Source organism: Brachyhypopomus gauderio, chromosome 15 (assembly GCF_052324685.1).
Source record: "Brachyhypopomus gauderio isolate BG-103 chromosome 15, BGAUD_0.2, whole genome shotgun sequence".
Taxonomy (NCBI): Eukaryota; Metazoa; Chordata; class Actinopteri; order Gymnotiformes; family Hypopomidae; genus Brachyhypopomus; species Brachyhypopomus gauderio.
In genome coordinates, this window is record NC_135225.1 from 22,953,971 (window position 1) to 22,972,773 (window position 18,803).

Here is an 18,803-nt window from a genome sequence, read left to right on the forward strand (position 1 = left end):
GCTTTGTGACAACATGTGTTGTGAAAAGTGCTACACAAATAAACTTTGATTGATTGATTGGTCTGATATTCCCTTTACCCTAGATGCTTTTTCAGTAACACCTAAATCTACAGCAAAAAGCTTAGGTGTCACTATTGATTCAGATCTTTCATTTGACACACATATATGCAATGTCACTAAGGCTGCCTTTTTCCATTTACGTAATATCGCCAAGCTGAGACACTTACTTTCATTAGCTGATGCAGAGAAGTTGGTCCATGCTTTTGTCTTGTCAAAATTGGACTACTGTAATGGTCTTCTAATTGGATGCTCTAAATAGTTCATAAAGAAGCTACAACTTGTACAAACTAAGGCTAGAAAATGTGATCATATTAGTCCCACTCTCACGGCATTACACTGGCTTCCAATTAAATATCGAATAGAATTTTAAATTCTTCTTGTAACCTATAAGGCATTAAATGGTCTTGCCCCACAAAATCTGAGTGAACTCATTGGTTACTAAATCCCATCTCGCCCTTTGCGCTCCAAAAATGCTGGATTACTCCTAGTTCCAAAAATGTGCAAGACTACAGCCGGAGGCAGTATAAATATTTAAATCTAGACTTAAGACTCACCTATTTAATCAAGCCTTCAGTTAATATTCCCCTTGTAAGGGGTGGGGCTCTGGGGGCCCCCAGACGTTGAGATTTCTGGTAATCTGAGATGTTGATGTTGTCATCCAGCTGTATCATGGCATCACTCTAATTGTGACAATTACTTGACTGGAAAGCAATGTCTCATTGAGCCCTCATGACTGTGGTCAACTCTGAACCCTTCCCTTTAGTTATGCTGCTATAGATTAGCCTGCTGGAGCCACATGCTAATCAATGGCATGTGAGCTATTTACGTTTAAATCAATGGTGGTTTAAATTGATGTCCACAAACTCAACCTGTATTGTCTATCTTTTTGCATGCTTCTACCCAAGACGATTGCATGCAAGCACCTACAAACACCTGGGAGATGGTCTGGCTTGCCGGGGTTGGATGTGCCATTGCCGCAAGAGGACGTGCTGATGCTATCTACCACCTGAGGCTCACCATCTGCACTGAAGGGACTGTGACTTGGCGGGGGAACAAGAACCTTAACTATAAATGTAGAACCACCTTTTGTCCACAAATACGGGCTTGTGCTAACGGGCCGCCCAATGGAGGATGGATTCCCTTATGAGTCTTGGTCCTCCCGAGGTTTCTTCCTAATCCCCACCATCATAGGGAGTTTTTCCTTGCCACTGTCGCCTTTGGCTTGCTCATTAGCGATCTGAACCCATACAATTTTAACTCTGCTTTGTGACAAAAAAAGCACTATATAAAAAATATATATATTTTTAAAGACCTTTTGTTTGTTTCACTGTCACACACTCAGAGAAGGGAATTTCGCATCCTTTCAGATGCTTCAACAATGGCAATAACAGCTGTAGCATACCTTAAGGTCAACATAAATACAGGTAAAGTAGCTTGGATCACACCAGTTTGGACATTTTTCAAGCTGGAAGTACCTGGTTAGAATATTTTAATACTTCACTTTGCTAAGTCATTCTCAAAAGCTTCAAGCTCATGTAAAGGTTGGTACAGTTGCAATCTTACATATACTATGGAAATCAAAAACAGCAATAATTCAGTACATTCAAACTGAAAGGAGAAAATTGAGTGCCTTAAAAAAGGAGAAGAGATCCCATCTCACAGTCCTCTTGAAAGACTGGACCCCTTTGTTGACAGTGAGGTGCGGGATGCCTGCAGTCAGCAGATCTTTCAGAAAGGTTGAAACACCCCTTGGTAATTCCAGATCCTCAGCATGTAGCCATTCTTTTAGTTACATATTACCACAATCACGTATCTCACCAAAACTGACTGACGGTTCACTGAAGGTGCTCCACGCACAGGAGGACTATGGGTAATTGGGGGCAAGAGACAGATTTCCAGCACACTCCACAAATGTGTAAAATGTAGCAAACTCGATGCCATGTAGCGCAACAAAAAAATGGCCAGTTTGCAGTCGACACGCCATTTGCTCATGTAGGCCTGGGTGTTTTTGAAACGTCACATCCCACTTCACAAGAGCAAATTGTGCTACTAAGAAAATGTTGCGCTGATAGCAAAAGGGCTATAATGTTTACCTGTCTGTGTATCAGGGCTGTGCATATAGAAGTTACAGAGACAATGTCAACCTCTGTTCATAAATGGCTTATGTTGTTTCCTGTTAATCAGAGGACATCTGGCACTATCTTCATCAGTGGTCAAAAAGGGCTATTTACAAAGCTGCACCTGGACATTCAATGTCCCACATTCATCCCACATGGGAGGAGTGTGTATGAGAGAATGATTCATGACACATCCTTGATGGGTTGCTATTAACAACCTCAACCACCCGCCTCTCTCACGAGGTATTGGTCACCCTTATGGCAGAGGTCAGGTAACAAGAGCCAGGTATTGACTGATTGGCAACCCTGACATTTAACAGATGCTTGTTGGGGTCACATTGGGCTATTACCTCATATAACGTTAGTTAGTCCAGCTAACAGCAACCAAGAGACAATGCGAAGCAATGAACATTCAGACAAAAAGGCTTGTTTCAGAAGTAAATGCACTCGCAATCATCAGATAAATCAAGAAAGAAGTGGAATGCAGCACAATCTACATGATTCAGGCAAATACATGTTTCAATTAGAGAGGGCAACAGTTTGCATAGTGCAACTTGCCTATTGCAGCTTTAAATAACTACACTGTAAAAAATTTCAAGTCTCACCAACACAAAAAATCTTAGTGACCTGTTGGACCTATTTTTTTTAGTTGGTCTAATTTAAGGTCTGCAAATTGCAAATTTTAAGTTCTGCTGACAGATTAGAATTCAGTCTAATTAAAGAAAATAAGTTGAGTCAACAAAATGTTATATATTAACCAAATACACCTAGTGAGTCCAACAAAATGTTTTATGTTGTTCCAGCTACAATTGTTTAGTTCAGGTAATTATTTATTAGTATCCAAGTTGCCTAAACTATACATTTAATGCTTTATGAAGTAAATAAAAAATATACATAATATAATTAAGTGCATTTTATTTGCATGTCAAAAAGTAAACATAAAACATCACCAAACAGGCATATGAGAGCTGCTTTATAAATGTAATAAAAATCGAAACGGTGCTGAGTCAGGAGGACAAGAATGAGCCATGATACCAACGTTAGCTCAATGTTATTTTATTAGCAATACGCTAACGGCAAAAACACACTGATTCTAAGGGAGGGGGACACACTAGCATGCATACAGCACACATCCATGGAAATGGGGAACTTACCACTGAGCTGTATGTGGTTGGAAAAAGCATTAAATTAAGCATCTAATTAAGTACTTAATTAGAAATCAGTGGTGGACAGTAACAAAGTAAATGTAATTTGTTACTGTACTTAAGTAACATTTCCATGTATCTGTACCTCACTCAAGTGCTTTTATTTGGTAAGACTTTATACTTTTACTTCACTACATTTAAAAGTGAAACTTTTTACTTTTCACTTCGTTACTTTTACAGAAAGATCTTGTTCCTTTTTATTTTTAAATCAACACTTAATAAAATCCGAAAGGTCAAAATGTACCATGTTACAGATTATAACCAATCAGCGCTCAGTAAGAGATTAAGATTTGTACGCTGAATTGCTGAGGATCTGACATGGCTGCAACAGATGGCTTTCCCCCAACTGCATTCCGAAGAACACATCGCTGTCATCATTTATAAACTCGCCGTCAAACTTGAAAAAACACATTGAGGTAAGTTCACCATTAGATGAGTACTACAAACAGGGTGGTTTATATACCCTGGTTAATTATATCACATTGAAATACACTACATTTAAGGACCCGTGGGTACCCTGCTAAGACAGGCTTTTCTGATAGTTCAGCCGATTGCGAGGTGACCTTTGTATGCTGGAATGTAAAGTCCTTGAACCACCTCATCAAACAAAAAAAGTATTAACCCATTTGAGTAAATTAAAGGTGGGAATCGCCTTTCTCCAGGAGACACACCTCTGAACCTCTGACCATTTTCGACTCAGAGAAGGATGGATTGGACAATCATATCACTCTAAATTTCACTCCAAATCTAGAGGGGTGGCATCCTTATTAATAAGAACATCCCATTTGTTATGTCAAAGGTTGAAACAAACTCCTCAGGCCAATACATAATCTTAGTAGGCAGACTGTACAACACACCGGTTGTCCTGGCCAATGTATATGCACCACACTGGGATGACAACTTCTTTTTATCACCCCTGGCGTTTTAACACTTTACTTCTTTCAGATGCAGAATTCACTAAATTTATTTCCTCTGAAATAGCCTTCTTCCTGCAACATAATCAAACTCCAGGAACGTCCTCTTTAATGGTGTGGGAATCCATGAAGGCGTATCTGATAGGACAAATAATATCATATAGCGCACAACAAAGGAAACGTCACAATATGAGACTTGAATAGCTAAATGACATTCTTAAATGATATAAAATGATATAAAGGGAATACAGAGATATGACTCAGATAATAAGGTGTCCTTGTATGCTGACGACATGCTTCTATATCTGTCTCAACCTTCGACTAGTCTACCTATTACTCTGAACCTTCTTGAAGAATTCAGCAAAATATCAGGATACAAAATCAACCTAAAATTTCTGAAATTATGCCAGTGAATTTAACAGCAAAGCAAATTGACTTTATTGTGTTCCCCCTTTAAAGTCAGTTCACACAAACTCAAATACCTAGGAATCTGGATAATGCATGACTTCAAAGACATATTCAAAACCAATTTTTTGCAGCTATTAAACCACCTTAAGAAAGACTTACAATGCTGGAGTTTTCTTTCCCTGTCACTGGGAGGCAGAATTAACATAATTAAAATGAATGTATTGCCTAAATTTTTTTATGTATTCCAGGCTTTATATGGAATAAGAAAACCCCTCGTATACTGAAGAGATTCCTACAACAACATCGCCGCCATGGAGGATTATCCCTCCCTAACTTCCAGTTTTACTATTGGGCAGCTAACATAAGGACCATGTTGTGGTGGAAGGATCCTCTATCTGCCACTAACCCTGAGTGGTTATGAATGGAAGCCTCCTCGTGTCTCCATACCTCTTTACATTCACTTCTATCCTCAAAACTCCCCCTCCTGGAATCAATACCTAAATACACCTCGAATTCAATTGTGAAGCATTCTTTTAAAATACTGACACAATTCAGACGCAGCTTTGTTCATAAGGATTTGCCCATATGTGCCCCTATAATAAAAAACCACCAGTTGACACCATCAGTTATGGACGGGGCTTTTCATGAATGGACTAATAGAGGAGTTGCCACAATAGAGGATCTATAGATAATATCTTTGCAACCTTTGATCAGTTAAAGTCCAAATTCAACATCCCAAACTCTCCATTCTTCAGATTTCTGCAGCTCCATAATTTTATATCAAAAACACTTACACATTTCCCATTCCAGTCTCCTGACTCCCTCTTAAATCACATTTTGAAGTTTAAATCAGGCTCCAAAGGGGTGATTGGGAGCATATACTCCCTACTAAACTCACACAACTTAGAACCGTTGACATCAAGACTCAGTGGGAGGCTGATTTGGGGTCTCAACTTCCTGATAATATCTGGGAAAGGGCCTTAGATAGAATACATTCTTCCTCAATCTGTCTACGACATACAGTCATCCAGTTCAAACTTGTACATCGCCTTCATTGGTCCAAAGTGAGGTTAGCAAAATTCACATCTAATGTTGACCCCATTTGTGATCGATGCAGACAAATGCCAGCCACCCTCTCACATATGTTTTGGTCTTGTTCGAAATTAGACAACTTCTGGCAGTCGGTGTTTAAAACGTTTTCAGATGTTTTACGAATACCAGTAGAGCCTTCTGCCATTACAGCCGTATTTGGAACAACTCCTTATGACACTCACCTTAATCATAAGATGACAAACATGATAGCCTTTGGAACTCTCATAGCCAGGCAACTGATACTATTTAAGTGGAAGGAGAAACTTCAAAATGTGGATCAATGACCTTCTACACCATTTGGTATTTGAGAAGATTCGTTACTCCACAAGAGGGTGTATTCAAAAATTTTATTCAATATGGGAACCATTTTTGAGTCATATAGAAAAATTGGATGTCTGACATTGGTGGTGTTGTATGTGATGGATGCTGACCTGAAATGATCTGGAGCTTGTTTATTTATTTATCCCCCTTTCCCCCCTTTTTTTTTCTTCTTGTATATGGATGATGGTACAGGGCTATTGTTGTAGGAATGGGGCTCTGTTGGAGCGAGGGGGGGTGTTGTTTATATTTGTAATGTTTGTAATCATCTGGATTTTCGTACTCTGTACATTATTAATGCATAAACATCAATAAAAAGACTTGGAGTAAAAAAAAAAACACTGAAAAACAACTTGTTGGCTAAGTTGGCGCTAGTTTTGATAGCTATACATTTGGAAAATATGTTGAAATACGACCTAGTTCAACAAGTTAGTTGTGTTACCTTAGTAAAGTTAACTTCACTCAGTGAACGTTTGAAGTCTTCTAGATAAATGGTGAAATGCTGGGTCTTCATTTTAGTTTTGGTGCAGAAGGCGGCAAGAAAATCGCCTCTCTTTAACATGCGCATTAGTTTCACCACTAGCACTATTGCTCGTTGCTCGAGTTTTTTTCTTTGGACTTGACATGTTGACTGAGAACCATAATGCTCATTAACTGAACACGAAAAATTAAGTTGAATGATAAAAATGCAGCAGTTGATGGCATAACCCATTTTTTGTTTTTGGAGTAACTATTTTTATGTTTCATGCTTTGCCCACATTTATTTTTATATTCACAGAACATAAGCAAACAAATTTTTTTTACAGTGTATACAGTATTTTGGTACAGTATTTTATTAAATATTTCACAATGAGAGTTCTTTAATTTCACTAACCTTTTGCTTTTCAGTCTTTGTTCCAAAGTGCCAAAGAAGCTCAAAGTAAATAAGGCCTAAAGCAAAAATATCCACTTTGCTGTCATAGGAAGATTGGTTAATCTAGTCACATAAAAGAGAGTATAATTACAATCTTTGTTTTTACCTACCAACCTGAATTTGTATAGAGTACATAATACACAGTGACTCACAATTATCTAAATGACCTACTCACTTGTTCTGGGCTCATGTAAGAACGGGTTCCTGTCCTGATAGTCCGTTCCAGTGGACCTCCATCATTGTCTGCATCTGCTGCAGTAACAAGTCCAAAGTCCACAACTTTCACTCCTTCCTCATGCCCAATCATGATGTTTTCTGGCTGATATAAATGAATGTACCTTGTGAGTAACAAATCAGTAATCTGAACAACAGAAAGTTTGGTGGACCTAGCTTAATAAACTGTAGACCAGGGGTATCAAACATACGGAACAAACCTGCATTATTAAGGAAGAATAAACTACATTTTATTTAATTTATTTATTTAATTAAATATTTATTTAATATCTACAGTTCCTATATTTGCGTGTTTTAGTCAGAATTGCTTCCCAGATGTAGAAAATGTCACTGTGATCAGTTTTTATGCATAATGCACTGAAATAAATGTTTAACTGAGAAAAAGTGAGGTTGAAATTGCACATAATTGCACTTTTTTCTTAAAAAAGTAAAAAGTTGTTCATAATAATATTAGTAAAAGGACAATTCATTTCATATAAAGCTTTTTTTCCTATCGTGTTGTGGGTCAATTTGACCCTACAAGTTTGAAGATGTAGGAAAACTATTTAAAATAATTTTTTCAGTATGAAACTTCTTCTGCTTGGGTTAATTAGTGTAATCAACATATTATATGAAAATAATTCATGTCAGTTATTTGCAACCACCCCCTGCATGTTTATATCACATAGATACTGTTCGGGTAAATTTGACCCTTTTTTAAATTTTTGACCCTTTAAAAAAAAAAATTATTTTTATTTTTTTTATTTGTGTGTGCGTGTGTGTACAATTGTGTGTGTGTGTGTATGTGTGTACAATTGTGTGTGTGTGTGTATGTGTGTACAATTGTGTGTGTGTGTGTATGTGTGTACAATTGTGTGTGTGTGTGTATGTGTGTACAATTGTGTGTGTGTGTGTATGTGTGTACAATTGTGTGTGTGTGTGTATGTGTGTACAATTGTGTGTGTGTGTGTGTATGTGTGTACAATTGTGTGTGTACAATTGTGTGCGTGTTTGAGTGTGCGTGTTTGAGTGTGCGTGTGTATGAGAGTGTGCGTGTGTATGAGAGTGTGCGTGTGTATGAGAGTGTGCGTGTGTATGAGTGTGTGCGTGTGTATGAGTGTGTGTTTGTGTGTGTGTTTTTGTGTGTGTGTGTTTTTGTGTGTGTGTGTTTTTGTGTGTGTGTGTATAAGTGTATGAGAGTGTTGTGTGTGTTTGGTATCATAGTTTGAACATGGAAATTTTCACATTTTTATGAAAAACGATCCTAATTGAACCATTACCTGTTACAAGTAAGGAACACCATTGCACTAAATATTGATAGAATAATTAGTAATGTAGTTAGTAATTAAATATTCACACTGTTTATCAGGATTTTTTTGGTTTCAGACATCTTTTGAACAATTAAACATGCACCAGGGTTAAAGTGACCCTAAAGAGTACGGCTGTTTTACAAGGATGCACATAATAGGAGGGTTAACTTCTTTGCAAAGAAATACAAAGGAAAAAAGTGGACTTAATCTGCTCTGGCCCCATCCCAATACGGCGCGGCGATGAGCAATACAGCAGGCTTATGTCGCTAAACCGCTGGATGTCCAAGTGGTGCTCCGAAAATCAAGTGGGCTTTAATAATAATTGTAAAGAGTTCGAGGGCAAGCCTGGTCTTTTAGGCAGGGACGGTGTCCACCCCACCCGGGATGGCGCCGCCTTGTTATCCTGCAGCATAGCCCATAGCCTGTTAGTTAGTGGGCAGAGTAGTACTAGGAGCTGCTGACTGTCCAGAGTCGTGACCAGGCCGCAGACAAACAGGCTAAACCTGTCTGCGAGCTGCTTAGAAGCGTCACCAAGTTCCCACAGAATTGAGACCGTGTCTGTGTCCCGGGTCAAATTCAATCATAGGAAAATAATCCGTCCTAAGATCTTAACTAATATTCAAACCTCACATCCGATTATTGTTCCTGCCGGAACAGGATCCGGGAACTCTTTAATTTTGAAGCGTGCGTTCCGGTAACTGTCTGCCTCAATCCGGTAACATTTTATGTTGTCCGCTGTTTGCGTTCCGGCATCGTTTGATTTCCAAATTAAGCACTGGCTATAGCTATATACATAAACCTAGATTGTCAGGCAGAGGTGGAGGAATATGTATAATCTATCGAAATTGTTTAGAAATTCATCAGAAATATCTCTAATTCATTTGAGATGATAATTAATGTAATTAGTCCATCCGTAAATAAAAGCACATTTTCCCTGACAAATGTATACAGACCACCAGGGCCTTACTCAGACTTCTTAAACGATTTCACCGATTTTGCAGCAAATTTTGCAGTATGTAGTGACAAAAATAATAATGGTAGGAGATTAACATAATTAGACAACAGAATTAGAGAAAATAATTTCTTCCTTAAATTGTACTACTTGCACACTAGACTCAGTTCCCTCAAAGTTATTAAAAGAGGTATTAGCAATTGTAACTGAACCTCTTCTAACTATAGTTAACTCATCCATTACAATAGGTCACATGCCCAAATCATGTAAATTAGCAGCTATTAAACATCTGATCAAGAAACCAAATCTTGATCAGACTGTGCTATCTAATTATAGACCCATTTTGAACCCATCATTTATATCCAAGATCATAGAAAAAGTTGTTGCCCAGCAATTATGCCTATATCTGCATAGGAATCACATATTTGAAAAGTTCCAATCTGGATTTAGGCCCCATCACAGTACTTATTTACATTATATATGCTACCATTGTGGACAGTTATAAACAAACATGGTGTTGGTGAAAAAATTACCATGTTATGTACAAGTCTACTGGAAAAAGAGAATATAGAAGGATGAAAAAGCTGGATATTAAAGGATCACTTTAAAAAGTACCTTTCAGGCACAAAATGTTTCTGAAAGGTTTGTTCTATAAAAAAAACTGAAGATGCAACATTTGGAAACTTTTGTGTAGGAAAATAAATTATATATAATACACACATGCAGGCACAGTGAAGTTAGTGAGTGCTCTACCTTGAGGTCTCTGTGTATACGATTCTTGAAATGGACATATTTCACTGCCTCCAGGACCTGTTTCATGATGCATAATGCTTCTTGTTTTCGTGTTTTGTTATGGTTTGGTTGAGAGTTCCTTTCCTCAATCCACACACTCAGAGTTTTCCCCTCACAGAACTCCATCTGAATATAGAGGAACTTCGGTACTACATCACTGCCTGAACTAAAACAGAAAACATTTTTTGTTACATCCTGTATTAGGTAATACAGAGTCCCTATTTGTAATATCAGATATGTAATTCATGCCATGTGTTTTAAAATGTCAAACATATAACACAGAACAGATACAGAGCAACACACAGTGAAATCAACAAAGATGAGCATGGAACACAACCAAGATGCACATTAAATACTTACCACATAACAAGGCCAGTGTGTGACACATTCGTATAATGAGACAAAGTGAACACACACCCACAAACCGCGTCCGTAAGTGGTACAATTCTGGTTACGGACAGACACAAACTACACTTAAACATACCCAAAAGGAGGAGTCCGGGGCTGTAGCATGACATTCAAATGATTAACTCATAATTTCGTCTTGGTTTTTCATTATTTTGATTAATAAACAGCAGCATTTTAAATAGCCTTAAATATTCCTTATGTCACTACTGATTATAATGGTCTCCCTTGCTTTGAAGTTCCTATACTGTTCATGCCATGCATATCTAACAAAATAAACCCAGTTTTTTACTGTAACAGGCAGAAATTAAGAAATATGAACTGGAAAAATGTGCTAAATTACAGAAATTTAGGTGAAGATCTTAGTTGTAAATCTTGTGAAGGTGTTGAATATTACATCATTATGTAATGATAGTTTGTCGCAGGGATGATAAACATTAAACAGTCTCATTAGCATGCCTATTTGGCAATAAGAGCATAGATGGACATTTGACAGCAATTCTAGGACAAACAGGAACATAGGTCTAATGGCATGGCTTGTACACTTACTAACATTTCAAATTGCACCACACAACCCTCAGCTACCATCCACTACAATTCCCAGAATGTCAACCTTAACCACTGGCGTAGGGGAGGGGCACGCAAGGCACGCACTGCGGGGGGGGCCCCGAACACAGATGGGCCCCGCCTTAAGCCTGGTTTATACTTTCGGGAGCGACCGTAGCGCGCGACCCTGCACGAGCGGTGTAGGCGTTTATACTTTCGCAAGCGTCACTGCAGTGTTCTCCGACACTATAGGTGGCAATAGGTGGCAGTCGAGAATAAAAAACCCCTGCAAAACCGGTGAAAGAACATTTTTACCTGACCAGAGACCGTATATATACACATCAGGCATCAAACGTAAATTTGGCTTTGCAGTGTTGTCCGAAACGATACGTTAACAAATACGAGCCTCTTGTAATTCCAGGACGAAACATGAGAGAACGTGAAGACGTTAAGATTGGCCGTTTTGAAAATAAACAACCATTAAATAATGTGATAAAAAAGCAAATTATTTCGAATCATTTCGAGTATATGTATAAATATTTAACTTAATTAAGTTTAACGTGCTGGGAAATATTGAAATGGACCTTTAAAGTGACGTTCAAGTGCTTTAATTCCACCTTATAAAGCTGTATGAACCCGGCAAACACGACTTTGTCCATTGCGCTGAAGCGCGGCGCGCGCGCGAAGTTAGGACGAGTTTGTTGTTTAGTCTTCCTCCTGGGTGATGTTAGGGCGCTAAAACTCTAATCTTAAGATGTTTTTAACTATCCCCGTCACTGTGGCTAGTGCAGAAAGGTCATTTTCAAAACTGAAAATGATCAAAAACTATCTGAGAAGCACAATGTCTCAGGACAGACTTTCCGGACTTGCTATTCTCAGTGTGCTCGTCGAATGGATCTGACAGACATTGTAAAGGAATTTGCACAGAAAAATGTCAGAAGGAGAGGACGTTTTGGGCATTGTTAAAGGTAAGAACCTTTTTATTGCATTGTATCTATTAGTAAGCTTGAATACAGATCACTGCATATTACTAAGTGCTAGCTTGAGCTATGAAGCATATGCCAGGCATGTCAGTGAGATTTTAGCTCACGCACGGGCCTCCTCATTGCCTCCTTGTGGTGGGGCCCCAGAATTTTGCGCTACGCCTCTGACCTTAACCCAGAAGATCTCTCAGCCAATCACTGAACATTCACATGCTGAGCAATCATTTTGATCTAATAGAGTAACTGAGAAAGGAACGTGCCACGTGAATCATGGAACATAAATGGCGAAATTCTAAATTAGAAGTATAAAGAATCATAGAAAAACAGCCTTACTAGATATAAGCAGGTCCTCAATAAGTCTTTATACTTTTTATGCAGAAGCACCCTCTGCTGGGGCCACCGAATTTGACTTCAAATCAGGTATTAAACATCAAAAACTTATCAAAAAGATAAATTGAAAAATTCCTATGCCGTCTACATGCAGCCGATCATGAGAAATCCGGCTTTGAAGTGGTCCACGTTGGTTTCTTTTAATGTCCGTTTAAAAAGCAGATTTACGATGTAAGATGAATTCATATTTCATCACCTAAAATTAATTTACTAACAAAGCTTCAATATCACACTATAAAATATCACACTTTATTTGCATGTTCACTTCATTGCAAAAAAATTGCACAATCCTCTCCTTTGCTGAGAACAACAAACAATTCTTGACCTCTCAGCGACATCACAGCGTTGTTACACGTCATCTGTTCTCGAATTGCAAAGCTACATGTGTCTATGCTTGAAATTCATCGTTTTTATTGGAGCGCGAATGTGCTTGTCAATTTGAATGACAGCTTTTCTCACCTCTGCCTGGCGAGGTGTGAAAGGGGGAGGGGTAGTGGGCCAACCAAGAAGCCTCGACAGCAACAAGCTGATCCCTTTGAAGAGATTGAAAGCTGTTCTAACCAATAGTTCACTCAAAGCTGAAACTTCACTTGCCATGATTCGTGAACGTATGTCTTTGACAAGGACATGTGCAAAACAACGAGGCAGTTGGGTTGTAAACATGCTAGCCTAAGGTAGGCTAAGCCAAGATTAGCTATGTACTCCAGAACAATGGGCGAAACTGAAGCAGTTGTGGATTATTTTGTTAGTTGATATTTTGATTGCGTATACTTTTGGAGATCACATAAAAGAAAAAGCTTACTTTGGATGGAGTTTATGTAGTTGTTTGGGTACAGCATTGAACCGGAAGTTAGCATGAACAAGATCTACGAAGGACTTGTTTGTGAGTATAAATAAACAGTTGTGCATACGACAACTCATACTAAATATCACCTAAATATTAGATGATAAACAGTTTTAGAGCATTCAAGTACTGCATCATTTAGGGTCTTAGCTTAGCTAAGCCATCGTTCATGATTAGCTTAGCTAGCCTCTTAGACTCTGACATCGCTATACTATTATTAACAATTTTTTTCTGGTCTTTCTGTAAGATGTCCAACATTGTTGTTTTGTTTTAGCAAAAAAATATATGTTGCTGTCGTGGAAATTTCCTGAAATAGATGAGGACTCAGACATGGTTAAAAGAGAAATGTATTAAAAAATAAAAAAGCATGAAAGTCTCATCTAGAACAAGAACTCTGAGGAGAGAGGGAAGTTCTATCTCCTTCTTATACCCAATTCTAGCAGGCAGGTTAAAATGTCTTATCTAAGCACAGCATGTTCCAACATATTGACACACAGTAGGTTGTTTTCATTTCACATGTGTATTCCTCCTAATATGGAGCATTCCTGTTTTTAGCAGAAGAAACCAACGTATCAGTTGTACACATAAATAGCTGATGGTTCAGCTCTTAGCAGAGGGATGAAAGGCAGATAACATAGTGCTTTCTGTCTCTGCACATTCTTCTGACACCAGTTACAATAATGAGATATTACATGAAAACTACAGGATATGTTGAAATATGTTTTAAGTTGTTAGATATTAAGAAATAATATCTCATTTTAGAAATGTTAAGGAATAATGATGCACCAAAGATTTGTAGTTGAGGGTTTATGTAAAATGAGATGATGAAGGAAGATTCATATTAAAGTTCATTCATTACTTTGAAGTGCTGGAGCTGTCTGGGGCTTCATCACCGTATGCAGTGTCTTCAATCCATGCGGTATAGTATCGCACTATGTTAGTGTGCTCAAGACTTGCCAAAGCATTCACCTCTCTGGGAGCTTTGCTGTGGAATTTTTTAGCACATAAATAAATCACATGAAAAAAAGACACATACGAAACATAAAATATACAATTATAATGACAAATAAAAAGTATGTATTTGCTTACCTTGTATACTTCACCATCTTAACAGCATAATATTTATCTTCCAGTTTTCGTTTAGCCTTAAAAACACGACCAAAACCTCCTTTCCCAATTCGTGTTATTGAATCAAACTCTTCTAAAAACCTACAAAAGAACATACGCATGTTGGGGTCATATATGTAAGATCAAAAGTTAATGAAATACTGAAAATAATCTATAATAAGGAAGTAATTTTGTGGTAAGGTTTTACAGTGATCTAAAATCAATGATTATAACAATTGTAATAACTGACTATCTTGTTAGAACAGATGAAAATACAGCTTCAAAAACAGAGCATGCTGTTGTGGACATTTGTGTCTATACACCATATGCATATGTACTGAAAATTGTAAGTGACAAAGTATATTTACTTTGCCTAAATCATGGGTTAAAGTTCTGTGTCACTACGACGGATTTCCGTCATGTTTTTTTGGGGGAAAAAAATCCGTCAAATCATAATAAACCACACAAGAGCGTGCTATCTGTTTTGAGGCCGAAATATGATCCTGTCACTGGCGCTCATCAGCGCTGGATGGATGACGGCGGTGTCATTTGATTGACTTGCAGGTCATCCCACCTTCTGATTTTCGGACATTACGTAGAAAAGTTACCTCCCTCCTGCCTGCGTGATTATACTTTCGCGAGTGACCGTAGTGCGTGACTCCGCACAAGAGTGCTGGAATTTAGGCTAAAGTACTTGAAAATGCTTGAAATTGTAACTACTTCGTTTCACAACACATATCTGTCTGACTGAACAGTTCTCTTGTATTACGTTGTAATTCCAGGACGAAACATGAGAGAACGTGAAGACGTTAAGATTGGGCGTTTTGAAAGTAAACAACCATTAAATAATGTGATAAAAAAGCGAATTATCTCGAATCATTTTGAGTATATGTATAAATATTTAACTTAATTAAGTTTAACGTGCTGGGAAATATTGAAATGGACCTTGAAAGTGACGTACAAGTGCTTGAATTCCACCTTGTAAAGGTGTATAAACTCCGCAAACATGATGCGCATTGTCAATTCGCAAGGTCATGCACCTCTCCAATTTTGTAACTTTGTGCACGCCACGCCTCAGCGCAATGAACAAAGTCATGTTTTCAGGGTGCGTTTCTTCCATTTAAAATGTCAACTTTTTATTTCTAAACCAATTTAACATGGATGGTACAGTTTGTATTTAAAAGCTCTATCCAGGTGTGAGATTTAATTTGCCATTTTTGGACATTTAATTTTTTTGTAACATACCTACTTAGCAGGTAATCTTATGGCTTATGTTTTTGCGATAGTGAATCTGATAAAAACAAGAGAGCTTCATACCTTTTAAAACTCACCAGTTTTAAAACCACTAAATTTGACTTGATCTTTAAATAATTTTCTGGAAGAGGACCCCCAGATACAGTGGGGAAAATAAGTATTTAGTCAGTCACCAATTGTGCAAGTTCTCCCACTTAAAAAGATGAGAGAGGCCGGTAATTGACATCATAGGTAGACCTCAACTATGAGAGACAAAATGTGAAAAAAAAATTGAGAAAATCATTTTGTCTGACTTTTAAAGAATTTATATGCAAATAATGGTGGAAAATAAGTATTTGGTCAATAACAAAAGTTCATCAATACTTTGTTGTATATCCTCTGTTGGCAATGACAGAGATCAATCGTTTTCTGTAAGTCTTCACAAGGTTGGCACACACTGTTGCTGGTATGTTGGCCCATTCCTCCATGCAGATCTCCTCTAGAGCAGTGATGTTTTGGGGCTGTCGGCGGGCAACACGGACTTTTAACTCCCTCCAAAGGTTTTCGATGGGGTTGAGATCGGGAGACTGGCTAGGCCACTCCAGGACTTTCAAATGTTTCTTACGAAGCCACTCCTTTGTTGCCCTGGCAGTGTGCTTGGGATCACTGTCATGCTGAAAGACCCAGCCACGTTTCATCTTCATTGCCCTTGCTGATGGAAGGAGGTTTGCACCCAAAATCTCACAATACATGGCCCCATTCATTCTTTCATGTACACGGACCAGTCGTCCTGGTCCCTTTGCAGAGAAACAGCCCCAAAGCATGATGTTGCCACCCCCATGCTTGACATTCACTAGATCCCCCCTTGTGGTTCTGGGATTTTTCCTCACCGTTCTTGTGATCATTTTGATCCCACGGGCTGAGATCTTGCGTGGAGCCCCAGATCGAGGGAGATTAGTAGTGGTCTTGTAGGTCTTCCATTTCCTGATTATTGCTCACACAGTAGATTTCTTCACACCAAGCTGCTTGCCTATTGCAGATTCAGTCTTCCCAGCCTGGTGCAGGTCTACAATTCGGTTTCTGGTGTCCTCCGACAGCTCTTTCGTCTTCACCATAGTGAAGTTTGGAGTGTGACTGAGGTTGTGGGCAGGTGTCTTTTATACTGTTAACGACTTCAAACAGGTGCCATTAATACAGGTAATGAGTGGGGGAAAGAGGAGCCTCTTAAAAAAGAAGTTACAGGTCTGTGACAGCCAGAAATCTTGCTTGTTTGTAGGTGACCAAATACATATTTTCCACCATTATTTGCAAATAAATTCTTTAAAAGTCAGACAAAATGATTTTCTCAATTTTTTTTCACATTTTGTCTCTCATAGTTGAGGTCTACCTATGATGTCAATTACAGGCCTCTCTCCTCTTTTTAAGTGGGAGAACTTGCACAATTGGTGACTGACTAAATACTTATTTTCCCCACTGTAACTCCATTATATAAACATTTATGTACATTTATTGCTCAGGTGTTGCATTTTGTCGCTTCATAGATTCTCTCTTCTCACACAGGCTGTTTAGATAAATATATTTTATAAATGTGTTTATTGTGTAGAGTTAGGCAAAAGAGGCCTTGACCCAACTACACCACATTGTCAGTAATTGCTGGCATTGTCTTTTGCTAGGAAAGATTTTCAGTCAAATGAAAATTTCTTGCTTTAACCCATGGCCTAAATTCTACTCAGAGTAAAAGTAAAATTACCCATCTGAAAATTTACTCGAGTAAAAGTACAAAATTACTTCATTTAAAATGTAATTTGAGTACAAGTTACTTAGTTACTTTCAGTTATTTAATGCAAAAAAAGGATGTCATGAATCATATTCAGCACAAGTTTGTTAAATGTTTTAATGTTTAAATGTTTTAATCGATTTCAAAGCATATTTAAGTGCACATCCACACTCAGGAACATACTTCCTCACAGCACAAGGACAATCACAACCTGTACCATAAAGTGCCACGCATGTAACGTTGAGTGTACCAACAAGTACACACCACATCAAAACCAAGAGAGTAGTAGACCCAAGTGCCGACAAAATGCAAAGAGCAAAATGTGCGTGCGTCCACACACACACACACACACACACACACACACACACACAAGCAGCAAAACCAAATCACACAAGACGCGGAATAAACTCAACGCGTAGAAAATAAACTCTACTACAAAACACGGGAGAAAATGCAACAGAAAAGACGAGGAGACAACTCAACGTGAGAAAACGAAACTTGCCTGGATGCCTGGGGAAGTAACTGGGGCAGCAGGCAGAACACCACGATGAAACAAAAACCCTTCCCAAAATAAACGAAGAATGGATAGGAAGAAATAAAGCAGGGGGGAAACTTGAGGTAGGCTAGTAAGCAGCGCAGGAGATAGTTACTCGAATAAGTAGTAGAAAAGCAAGAGAGGAGAGAGAGAGAGAGAGAGAGAGAGAGAGAGAGAGAGAGAGAGAGCATAAGGTGGTGAGACACCTAAACACAAGAAACGCAACCAGAGATCACAGAGAAAGGGCTGAGGATGTGAAGACGAGCCAAAACGATTCAGCAGTGATCCGTTTCACTAAGCTTCCTTAAGAAGCCATAGAGACGGCTAAAACGGCTCACTGCTGATTGCGCCTGGAGAGTCTAGGACTGACTCGGGTGCCTCTAGTGTTGTTAGGAGGAGCAGCAGCCGAGCCAGCCCTGACAACGCAATTGACTTTGAGTTCCGGGACTCAGAAGTTTAAATTTCTGTCTGCATTTAATTTATCACCATCAATATTTTTTTACTCAGTAATGTGAGAGAGTTCAAATGTAGCGAAGTAAAACTACTTAGGTCAAAATTTACTCGAGTAAAATAAAAAATTACATATTCTAAAAACTACTCAGTAAATTACAAATTACTCATTAAAAGTACTCAATTACAGTAACATTGTGACGCTCGAAATATGAGGCATGACGAACTTCGAACTGTGC

The 18,803-nt window shown here is 38.4% G+C and overlaps 1 protein-coding gene across 9 annotated transcripts in view; it reads right to left on the minus strand.

Annotated features, from left to right (window-relative positions):
- eif2ak2 (eukaryotic translation initiation factor 2-alpha kinase 2) overlaps positions 1-18,803 on the minus strand; it is a 97,678-nt gene that overhangs the window by 19,166 nt on the left and 59,709 nt on the right. For 4 of the 9 annotated variants that reach the window (XM_076974076.1, XM_076974075.1, XM_076974077.1 and 1 more), the window contains 5 exons: positions 14,552-14,671; positions 14,322-14,447; positions 10,256-10,460; positions 7,203-7,346; positions 6,989-7,090 (listed from right to left, as the gene is read on the minus strand). In XM_076974076.1, the coding sequence (XP_076830191.1) occupies positions 6,989-7,090; positions 7,203-7,346; positions 10,256-10,460; positions 14,322-14,447; positions 14,552-14,671 (697 nt within the window). Of the gene's footprint in view, positions 1-6,988; positions 7,091-7,202; positions 7,347-10,255; positions 10,461-13,077; positions 13,152-14,321; positions 14,448-14,551; positions 14,672-18,803 lie in introns of those variants that run through there. The other 5 variants (XM_076974079.1, XM_076974083.1, XM_076974080.1 and 2 more) reach the window with 5 other exon arrangements.